Genomic DNA, 12,245 nt, shown 5'->3' on the forward strand with positions numbered 1-12,245 from the left:
AGAAGTCTCTGTTGGGCAGGGAAGTCATCATTCTTAAAAATTCAATGTGGAGAAGCGCTCTTTGGTGTAAATAGAGCAGAGATAGATGAACAAGCCAGGGAGAGGTGAACGAAAGCAGAACTCACTGCCCTGGGTGTGAGACCACGTCGAAGGAAGGACTCTTGACTCCTTCCACCAGCAACCTCCACAAATCACATGGAGACAGGTAAAATTCCACAGGAGCCACCAGGGAAGCACCACAGCCTAGTAAAGAAAGCTTAAAAACACAAGCTGCCTAAAGCCACCATGGCCACCTCATGACTTTAGAATGGGCATAGGCCCCTTAGGACCTTCCACAGACCCCGCCCCCCCACTGTTGCTTTCCAGCCTGGACCCTGGCTGCACGCCCCTTTCCATTTCAGAGTCTGTGGTCTGTGATGGGGGGGCCACATCTGAAGGGCTGAGCGCCCTGCATCCCACAGGACCTGTTATACCTGCTTTGCTTTCCCATTTTTCTCTGGCATCTTTACTAGTCTTACTGCTTGGTCTCTCCCTATTTTGACTCCCAGGGCATTTGAGGATATTCGTGGTTTTTAAAGCTCTCTCTATTCTTTCACAATGCTGCCAATACTTCTGTGAGCTCATAACAGGAACAATGTTTAGCAAGGCTAATAAATAGGAAATTTCAATCAGGAAAGTCTTCGCTTCAGCATATATGAAGTATGAAAGAAAATTTTTTGTCAACGGAAGCAACACTTGTATCTCAAGAAGGAAAAAAATGTATATGTGGCAACTTAGTCACAATGTGACTTAAAGAGTAGGAAGATAGCAACAATAGAAAAAAAAGGAAATTTGAATAAAAAGTCTCTAATATTATTACATTTCTCACCCTTTCCATCGTCTCTTTGAGTAAACTTTCTTTTGAAGTTCATTAAGTTCCAAAAACTTCAACCAGATTTTAAGCCCATTCAAATTATGGTATATTGTGATTAAAAGATTGTGTGTTATGAAATGGAATCTAATCCTATTTGGGAGGGGGCTGCAAGTAATAAATATCATCACATAGGACACTGCTCATCAGCAGGTCACCTCTTGGGCATTGACTGGCAAATCCACTCCTTTTGACTACAATTGTTGTGATAGCAACTTAAAGTAACATTAGCCACAGTGTCCAGTTTATGCATTTTTTTGGTGGTGGGGGTACAGGTAATTGAACCTAGGAGCACTTAACCACTGAGCCAAACTGTTTTTTATTTTTTATTTTGAAACAGGGTCTCACTAAGTTACTGAGGCTGGCTTTGAACTTGCTATCTTCCTGCCATAGCCTTCCAAGCTGCTGGGATTACAGGAGTACACCACCATGCCCTGCAGTTTATGCTTTCTTGAAATAGAATGGATCCATGTTAACCAGTTCACTTCAGATATTCAAATGAAAAAAGAGAGAGAGAGAGACGATATGTGTTCAGCACCTTACATGCCTGGGCTGTAACAGGATCTTAGCAAACCCCCACTGAACCAATTCATGAATAATCTCTTCTGAGCCTCTCTGGCCCATTTTGTGAATATCGAATGGGCCAAGTTTGAGTTTGGAGGCAGGGTCCTTCACTATGCTACTCATTTATTTGAATGAACACTTGGACCTTTGGTGAATTTGATTTCAAAAAGACTTCGCTTGATTATCTTGAGAAATAGAGGGATGAATCAAGCAGGGATATGGGGTAGGGAATGAACCAGGAGAGGGGGAACCAAAGACTCAAACTCACCGATAGATGATTCCCTTTTCATGTAGGAACATGAGCGCAGAAATGATCTCCGCAGCATAGAAACGAGCCCGTGCCTCATCAAAACGCCGGGACTTCTGAATGTGGAACATCAAGTCTCCGCCATTCACAAACTCCATCACGAAAAACAGGCGGTCCTGGGTTAAAACAGGAGGTGAAGCAATTAGCCTAGAGTTCAATCATGTTGTCTAGGGGTGTGGCAAGGGGAAGAGAGACTGTCTAGGGAGGTATTCATTGACCCTCCAGACAGCTGTCAGGGAACAGAGGTTGGGTTGGGTGGTCGCATCCCTCAGGGGAGGAGTGACGGCTGGACCCCCTTCAGGTCATTCTGCACAACACTGAATTTTCATCAGTCACAAGTAGAGAAGGCATCAGGAGCCCCTGGTTCTGGCTGTGACTGTGCACCTTAAAGGCCACATAAGGGAACAGAGCGATGTAAGTTGAAAGACAAATGCCTTCATCTGACCATGGCAGGTTAACCACAGAAAGTAAAGGACATCCAACAGGCACTTTGGTCCTCATAAGTGGGCAGAGAACAAAGAAAAGGGAAAACCCTTTAGGTAAATCAGCCAAGCAGAGGTCTAATTATGGTCTCTGAGGAGCCTACACTTAGAAAGTCCCTTCAGTCCATAGGAAGATCAGGAGTCAGAAGTGAAATGAACAGGGGGCCATTCCTACTGCAGGGACTCTCACCCCCCACCCCCACCCCAGTGAAACAGACTCTTAAAAAGTTAGCTGTGCAGTTCCAAAGAACAAGGTAAGCGGTATAGCAGGTGCTGGGCAAAGTTAGACTGCCTATCAGAAGAAACGTGTATATCTCAATTAAAGAGTGGCTGTGAGATGTAGGGGTAAAAGGTTTTGATTCAAGGACCTCTAAGATCAACAGGTTTCTTCCCTCCTCCCTCTCTCATGAGCATCTGTGAAGTTCCTAGTGAGCTAGTGCTGAATGAAGCCCTGAGGACCCAACAGAGACAAGCATAGACATAAAGCACATATTGTTCTACCCATAGAAAGCCTGGTGCAAGAAATTCACAGTATTAAAAAAAAAAAGTTATTCAAAAAAGGCAAATCTAGACATTCTGGTAAAGAAAAAAAAAAAAAGAAGGAAAGCAGAGAAAGCAGTGACATCTGGTCACGTGAGTGAGGTTGGGGGAGGTTCTAAGCAAGTGACCTGTGAGCCAAAATCAGCAGGGTTGAGTGCCATCCATTCACGGACAGGGACGCCCTTTTTATGGGGTAGGATGTAGAAGGTCACTGTGTGTGAAATCTGTATTTTACCAAAGGCTGTGTTTATGCCAAATCCCTCTTTATTTGGGGTTCTAAGTGCCATCAACTTTGCTGAGCAGGTTTCCACACATTCCCAGCTGAACAATGGGTAGGGAGATGTGCTGCTCCTGCTCACCTCTCATTGTGTCACTGTGCAATCAAGCAGATCCCTATCAGAAGGCAGTGTGACTTGTGACCTCCTCGTCCCTATTTTAAGTAATACCTTAATTAGAAGGGAAAAAAATCCTCTGTGTTTATTAAATATATCTATCTCTACTAAAAATAAGTACAGATTTAAAAGTGAAGTGGGAATGGCAAGATTCCCCCGAACCAAAGGCCACCAACACAACTCTTCAGATTGGCCAACATAAGCCAAATGGGAAACAATATGAATCTTTCGAGCTGTCTGACTAAGCTGGAGGCCCTCATTTGAGTGTGACCCACAAGGGGAGAGGCAGAACTGGGTGGGACAGGTTCTGATGAGCAATGGCTGCCCTGTATTTCCTCTGTGGGAAGGACTCAGGTGCAAGGAGCAGGTTAGTGATGGGTGTGGGGAGCATAAGCACATGCTGGAGACACCTCCCACAGATCCATTTATTTGCACAGGAAGTTTTTAAGCTACCATGGTATTCATTTGGAAGGGCAGCTGCAGGGCACCTGATAAAGAATAGGTGGAAAAGTCACTCCAAAGCATCCTTGGGCAAGTAGGTCAGCCTTATACATTTTTGTTAACTAAGCCTGTTCAGCTTTGTCATGGATGTGATTGGCAGCCACACAGCCTCCACTTCCTCTGAACATCTGATTACTGCAACTGGGTCAGTAGGTGAATGGCCACACTTAGGCTGCCACAGTTTGCATCCTTGGCAAAGATTTCTAAGGCAGTAGGCATCAAAAAGATAAGAGAATTCCAAAAGAAATTTTACCCACTTCTAGTACACAAATGCACACATTCTGCATGCAGTGTGGGCGTACACACACATACACACACACACACACACACACACACACACACATACACAATCTTTTTTACATCTGAAGTCTTAAAAATCAGACTCTGGGTAAAACTCTGGGGGAGAAAATGCTGCCCTCTGGTCTGGCTCATTCTCCTCCATCTCAGATCCACCTATAGCCCTGGAGGCAGATTCTCAGATAACACTCATAACTCTGTGCCCTCTCCCTGCCACCTTGCAAGGCAAGAAGGGGTCATAAGTTTCAGAACTGCAAAAATACAGTTCCATCATTCTGTGTCTTTTCATTCAATCTCATTTCTAACCTCCTGTCTGGCACCACCTAGAACAGAAGGTACAATTCACAGCCCTGGGGCAACAATCAACCCTTGAAGCAGGCAGGAACGGGAAACAAACAAGCCCCAAGATGCAATAAGGATTTAATGAAAAAGGAATGATCTATCCTACCAAAGACCTCAAGTAATGTCACAAGGAAGAAAAACAAAAATATGCCTATCAACTAGCAACACGATTTTTGCTGCAAGGAAACCCTTAATTTACCTGCATTTCCGTTTACCTTATTTTTAAAAGTCTGCTGCAGAGCGGGGAAAGATTTGGCATCAATTTCTTGAATATTATTATTGCAGAGAATGAGAAAAATGACAAAAATATCCATTGCTCAGAAAATAAGATCCACTTATCACTAGGTAGGGGAGGTGAGTGAGGGGTCATCAGTTGAAATAAAATTTTATTAAGCATGTCCTCACTGCCTCCTAGCAAGTGTGCAATGAATGGTAGCTGATGGTGCTACTGCTGGTGGCTCTAATGAAGATATTTTCAGTTAAAAAAAATATTATAAATATGAGTGTGTAGACTGACTTCACTTAAAGCCAAAGATGCAGATATGCATGGAAAGAACCAAAAATAAAACCCATAAAGTAAAAGATGTCAGCTTTGGGTTATGGGATCTGGGGTGACATTTATTTCTTCATATTTTTCAGTTCCTCTCAAGGTTTCTCTGCTGAGTTTATTACTCTTATCATCAGAAGCAAGGATCACATGTGCTTCCTCCATGGTTTCCTTATTCTGATCTGAAAGATCAAAGCTATTAGGAAAATATGGCTTTGAAGCTGTCTTAGCAGTTATTTAGGAAGCACGAATCAGAAAGTGGCTGCCGAAAGAGGGACTTTCACATCCTGCTGTCCATTATTAAGGGACACTTGGGATCACCCTTTCCCATGCCTTTCTGGTGCCTGAAGTCACCAGGCCATCAGGCACGTTGGAATGGTATCCAGAATGAGAGTCGATGGCTCTGGTTTGGGTCCCAAGAGTGTCTAAGTTCTTGTACATAGGCTTCATAGTACCTATTGCAGTTTTTAGAGGCCAATTATACTTCCTTTAAGTTTCCTGGCAAGAACAATTGCTTACTGGGCACACACAATCTGCCAGGCCCTCAGTAAGATCCAAGTACCCTAAAACAGGGGAGAGCCCACCCCTGCTCACAGACATAGGGACAAAATGCATTACCTAGCATGCATTACCCTGCATGGCGGGGTCAGAGGGCATCTGGGGTCACTGAGCAGAACATCTGAGCAGACTGGAGGCTAGGGTGGGATTTGGAAGAAGCTGCTGAGAAGAGCTGATTCCCTAGGTTTGAAGATGAGGATACACAAATCAGGCCAGAGTGGGGACTGAAGGAGAAGGTGCAGAGAGACACGGATTATCGGAGCTAAGGTCTGAGGCAGAGTGAAGGGACTGCATAGGAAGACCAGCTGTCAGGTGCCGAGGTGGCCCAGTGTGAGGCCCCACTGTCACTGTACTGCTATTTTCATCCTCAAGCATTTGAAGAAGAAGAAAAGGCTACTTAGGGGTGTTTTATTTGACCCCATCCCAGGTCACCCACAACTGAGAGCTGCAGGACTTCAGCTCTATTAATAAACATGATCACTCACCTACTAGTCTGCATTAGAATTTTAAGGCCAGTGCCTGGGGTAAAACAGGTGGCAGCTATGGGATTTGGCTTGTAAAAGACTCCAGTAAGCGTTGGAACATGCCGCATGTAATAAAACAACATCAGCCACAAAAAAAAAAAAAAAAAAAAAAAAGCATCACTCCTGCAAAATTTTACTCCTTTGTCATTAACTCCACTGACCTATAGGAAACCTTTCACATTTAGTGGATGCTCTTTACAAAGCAGACACCTATATTTGAAGTTTTGGAAGGAGGGAGAAGATAACCTTTCGCCCATAACTCCACTTGCCATCTACGCTATTTAAGAACTAGTATCACCTATTACTTGCCAAATGTTAAATCATGCTTTACCAATTCAATTGTGAAGCAACTAGATGAAGCATTTTTGGGGAATCCTGCATTAGGGAGGTACTGTATGCTGGATTAAGGCTGCCATGAGTCACTTTTGGGGCAGGGTGAACTTTCCAAATCCCACCCTAAGCGGAGATGGCAAAGGTGGCTCTTTCTGAATTTAAACCTATGTACCTAGCCATTTTGGGTTTTCTAAAGTCCAAGTTTCCTAGAAACTGAGCTTCAACATCTTCACAGCCCCACTTGAGGTTTTGGCTGCTCTAAGGTAAATTTGCCCTGACCTGTGTGGTAGCAAACCTAAGGTCCAGGAGGCTGGTTTCATCTCAGTCCTAAAGCTAAAGTCGCCAAGCCCTTTGTCTATCCCTTGCTCCTCTCTTTCCTCTCTGATTCAGCAGACCACAAATGCAAGTCATTAACACGGGATGATGAAAACCTGGGGGAATAAAACAACTCAGAAATCCCTTTGTCTCCCCGCCTGGGTGTGAGTTACAGGCACAGAGGTCAACAAGCCAGTGTCTGGTAATAACAGAATTCCTGTCATCATCTGCCCTGGTTCCATTAACCCACTGCAGCCTGGGCCAACTCTCTGCCCTGGGTCTCCATCCAGAGCTGCTACTTCTCCAGGCCAAAAGGGATAAAAATATCCCCTGAACTAACAGTGGCTATCACTAGTGGGCATTCCTTAAAGCTCCTCTTTATGGATTCTTCTTAGAAGTTGAAACAACTAAAGGAAGAAAAATTAGAGATCAAACCTCTGGGTTAATGGACGTGCTATGCCCAGATGGTACTAGTGACAAGATGACAATCTCTAAGGAGGGTGATTGTAGTGTGAACATGGACCAGTCAAAATCCTGCAAGGCAACTGTGGCAGACACATTTGGAGATATCTACTCAGTGCATGGTGATTCCCTTCTAGAGCACTGCCCCATCCTGGTTTTGTGGGTAAATGCTGAGCCTCCTGTACACTACTAATTGGACCAAGCTGGGCCTCCCAGAATCTATTTCCCAGGAAATTTAAACTGGGAAAAAGAGGTTTTAATTTAGTCTGGGCTGTGTATGGGAAATGACAAAATGTGACTCAAGGAGCTAAGATTGCCTTTGTGGTATGAACATATGAAATGCCTTGTGTAACAGAGTGGTGAGGGCCTGGATGGATGGATGGGTGGGTGGATGGGTGGGTGGATGGATGATTGACAGGTAGATAGACAGGTGTATGAAAAGTCAGATAGATGGGTGGGTGGGTAGGTGGATGGATGAATGGATGGGAGGGAAGAATGAAGTAGAAACAGAGTGAGACAAAAACAAGAGATCAGGGAGGATGAGTGATCTAAGAAGCAAATGACCTCGGTTCCTCTTTCTCTGACACTCCTGGCCAGTTTTTGCCCTTGGGTTCCATGAGATACCTTTTGTCCATCCAAATCTTTATTTTTAGTTCTACCTTTTTTACATAGCCTGAGATAAATTTTCTCTTGCTACCAGGAAGATTTTAACCAATTTTTAAGGGGTGAAAGGTTTCTTTATTTGTAAATCTAGGATAATAACAGCTGTAACAACAAAGATCATGTAAGGATTAACCAGAAGCAAAGAGCCTTGCACAGTGCTAGGCCTGGAAAAGAATCTCAACAAATAGAAGCTATGGGTAGAACTACAGCTATATCTATGAGAAGACCTTGTGTCCTGTGCCAAAGTCCCTGCTAAGTCATCAAGAGGAGCACAGTACAGTGAAGGCACCTGGGCTCTGGAGCTACAATGTTAGGAGGTACACACAGCTCTTGCTGCACCTATTTCATCTCTCTCAAAACTCAAATCTGCAAAACGAGGAGAGTAAGATGATTGAACTCACAGGCATATAAGGACAAAATGCGTTAAGCTAAGAGTTTCATACTTGCCTGGTGCACAGTAACTGCTCAAAACATGTTAGCAACTACTATTATTATTATCTTCATCATCATCGCCACCTCCACTACAGTTTCAGGCACCATGGCTGTCTCCCAGTTGCACTAGGTGTAGGATGGTACCCTGGATGGAGCTGCAGCCCCTTGGCAGTGATCTTCTGTGAGCAGTGGATGTGGAGGCCATGCCTCCTTATGGACCTCTCAGACTGACACAGGTGCATACTTATATACACACACAGATAAACGGGAATGAAATGGCAGCCATCAGCAGTTATAATAGCTCCTCTTGTGCAGGGACAGGAAGCTAAAGGGTTCACAGAGATGGATGGACTCCTAGCCAGGCAGCTGGGGCACAGGGGCATTGCCTGATACCATATAGTAAGGCCGTGACCTGATAAGGACTTTCCTTTCTGGGAAGTACCTGCTTATTAGCAAGGGGTTACAAAACTAGGTTTGATAACCAATACACATTAACCACAGTTTCAGTTCCAATTCAGTTCTAATACTGAATGATAACTCATATTCTCTACTTTATAGACTTTTTAATAATATTAGTATTATTGCAAAGCAAATGTGCTCCCCTGTGGGCTGCAACATATTATTGTGAGACTTTTTACAGTAGCTATTCTCCCTTTCTATAAAGTTGATTCATTCTTTTTTAATATTTATTTTTTAGTTGTAGGTAAACATAATATCTTTATTTCATTTTTATGTGTTGCTGAGGTTTGAATCCAGTACCTCACGTATGCTAGGTGAGTGAGATTTTTCTGTTTAAACCAAGAATCTACAGTCCTCATGACTTATAGGTGTAACTTTCTTTCTTTCTTTTGGTCCAGGGGATGAACTCAGGGGCACTAGACCACTGAACCACATCCCAAGCCTTATTTTGTATTTTATTTAGAGACAGGGTTTCACTGAGTTGCTTAGCACCTTGCTGTTACTGAGGCTGGCTTTGAACTCACTATCCTCCTGCCTCAGCCTCCCGAGCCACTGGGATACAGGCTTGTTGCCACCACACCCGGCTACAGATGCAACTTTCATTTGATAATGTGTCCTTTTGGAAACCAAGGCAATAAAAAACAGTCAAGATACTCAGGATTGCAGTGGGGATAGAGCTTACCTTTGGAAATAATTCAAAGAATAAAAAAAATACATAGTTATGAATAATTTAGTTATTGCTGCAAGGCAATGTTAATCTGAGAGTCACATCTATACTACTTTACCCAAGTTCTAAAGTAGCTGTGGAATATTTTTATCTGAATAACATCCTCTCCACAGTATCCAAAGCTGTAGAGAGCTACTGACAGCTGCGGGCAAGGAGAAGGAAATCTACAGTTATAGCATTATGTTGAATTTCTCCTAAGAGCTATTGCTTTATTATTTTTCTCTGAAAAAGTCATCTACAGGGTGAATGGGGAGTTCAAGTCAACAGGAAACAGTAACTGACGTCAAAGAGGTCACAGTGGAAAAGCACCCTTGTGAGGAAATCGATTGCACCACGTCTGAACTGGAAATCACTTGAAGTTAACCACATTAAGCACGATTAAGAGGCTTCAAGGAAGAAACAAGGAACGGGAGCCAAACAACTTCATTTTTTTTTCTTTTTTTTTTTTTTTTGACTTATCATTTTGCACAGCCCAGAAGATGTCAGAAGTGAATCTGATCACCTAGCAACTTCTCTATCAAGCCTATGGGCAAGATACATCCTGTTTGAGAACAGACACTAGTCTTTGGGAAGGTGAGATAGGTCTCCAGTATAATAAGCCTTGCATTTCAAACCTGGAGGAAAAAAAAAAAAAAACAAACATCTCTTTTCAAAGACCAAGTGTTTTCCTGGTAATCTGGACCCATAAAAAAACCTGACAAGACTTACTGGCATGTGTTCAAGACTGGGAAATGATCTAGCAGGTTGTAACACTAAGAAACATCCAGGCCAGATATTCTTTAAAACCTAAATAAGCAATAAACATATGATCAGGGACATGGCAAAGTCTGAGCACTGTCCTCTCTGGCAGGTGCCTCCTTTAATGTCTCTGGTCCACACACAGCTTGCCCAGCTATCCCTGAGCTAGACTGGGCTGGCTCTACGCACTTGGTCTTGTTTTCCATGGGGGACCTGAAGCCTTTCAGGCAGAGCTCAGACGCTGAGAGGTATACATCTTTGAGAACACCAAGCACCAGGTCTGGGTTGTGGTATGGGTCCATTAATGCTTAGAAAACTAACACAGCAGGAGACTATTTTTGATTGCTTATCAAATTTAAACTAGAACTTTAGAAAAACTGAAACAAACTGCCAAGATTCCTTTTACCAGATCCTTTTATGTAATTAAAATACAAAGAAGTGAAGTTCCTTACCCACTATTGAAACAGTTTGTGGAAGAGTTAAGTAAGGGAATCAGGTCTGCTGATGCCACTTCATTTTTCCTTTAAAAGGTTTTGGTTTTTTCATTTATTAAAGTGATTACATGCCCATCCATAGTTTAATGTAATTACAAAGTAAAATTAAGGGGAAAAAAATAAGGACAATGAAAATAAGCCGCCCATAATCCTGACAATCATAGATAGAAACCTAAATGCAAAGAGAAACAAAGTAGATATGGCCTTTAGCTTCCAAAGAACTGGATAGTTGAGGGCAGATAAGAAACTTACAAGGTAATTTTAACTAGATTTAATTTCCCCCTAAGTCCTAATTACACTTAGCACTCCACAGCGTGTTTAAAGAAAGAAAATGAAAAACATCCTTCTCTTTTCACTTACTGTTACATAACAATCCCTGATATAATCAATTATAGAGACCACAATTTTAATAGTTGCATACAATTTTCATGCCATTTCTATGAAGTCCTATAATTAGCTGGACTGCTAATTAAGTTAATGGAAATTAGAGGACATGGTATTAATAGCACAGTTTCTACACCACGATAAAGATCACTTTTATTGCCCTGGTAAAGCAGCCATTTCTGAGGGCAGATGATTACTAACTAGACATGGTATTTTAATTTTGATTGGCTAATTAATCATTTAGACATCACTAGCCTTTGGAGCACCCCCTAATTGTTGAGAAGCGCATGTAACCAGTGCTTCCTAATTGAAAATGTCCCCATTTGAACTACACTAAAACTTAGATTCACCAAGATCTCTTAGGTAATTATTCACTTTTTAAAAAAAAGATTTTAGTCACTTCACAAAAGCATGCACAATAGAATTCTTCAAGTCATTATTTCACATAGTGCAATTCTCTCCATAAAAACTTTGGCTTAGCATAAAATCAGAGCAGGTTCATTGAAGATATTTATAGACTTTGTTGGTATGTGGGTACAGAATAGAGTAAAATTATGATTTCATTTACTTGGATCACTTTTCATGGCAGAGGTATCTAAACTTTACAAACATTTTTAAAAGCCAAGATTTCATCTCTCCCTCTGATCTATGAATCCATACTTTTATCTGTGGTAGGAGATTCTGGGTTAGTAGTCTGATTAGACATTTACCCACTTAGAAAACAATCTGGCCACAATATTCCATATCTGTCTAGCAATGGTGCTTGGGAATCCACTGACAATCTACTCCTTCCTTCTCTGCTCTCTGATGGTGATATACTTATTGACATTTCCATCTGGAATATACATTCTACAGGCTATTTTGGAGTTTGATTCATTCATTGCAGACACACAATCTCTTCTCTGGCCCTCTGTTTGGGAAAAGAGATCTGTTCAAACAAATGATTCACCCATAATCCCTTCCCAAACCATTTTTTGCAAGGTGGGCTAAAGAATAATCTTGCACTGTCCATTGAGAAAGAAAGACACAGGCCTTACAGTAGAGGTACAGAGACTTTGTAAGGAAGCTGCATTGAGTTAACTGGAGGAGTTCTGATGGGCACTGCAGACCCCAAGATGAGAGCAGATACTAAGATGGCAACACCAATGACCTCATGCCAGATCCAGTGCTCTGAGCCCTTTGGTGAACTGGCTTCTTCTTGGTTCTTGCTTTTTCCTCCTAAGAAACCCACATCCTTCTGATTCCTTTCTGATATTTTACACTTCTGGACTCTT

General features: G+C 42.3%; 1 protein-coding gene across 1 annotated transcript in view; it reads right to left on the reverse strand.

The window, feature by feature from the left end:
• Positions 1–12,245, reverse strand: part of Prkch (protein kinase C eta) — a 215,903-nt gene that overhangs the window by 65,790 nt on the left and 137,868 nt on the right. Inside the window, exon 10 of the mRNA XM_026385188.2 lies at positions 1,743–1,897. Within this exon, the coding sequence (XP_026240973.1) occupies positions 1,743–1,897 (155 nt within the window). The remainder of the gene's footprint in view (positions 1–1,742; positions 1,898–12,245) is intronic.

This window comes from Urocitellus parryii, chromosome 6, assembly GCF_045843805.1.
Source record: "Urocitellus parryii isolate mUroPar1 chromosome 6, mUroPar1.hap1, whole genome shotgun sequence".
NCBI classification, from domain to species: domain Eukaryota; kingdom Metazoa; phylum Chordata; class Mammalia; order Rodentia; family Sciuridae; genus Urocitellus; species Urocitellus parryii.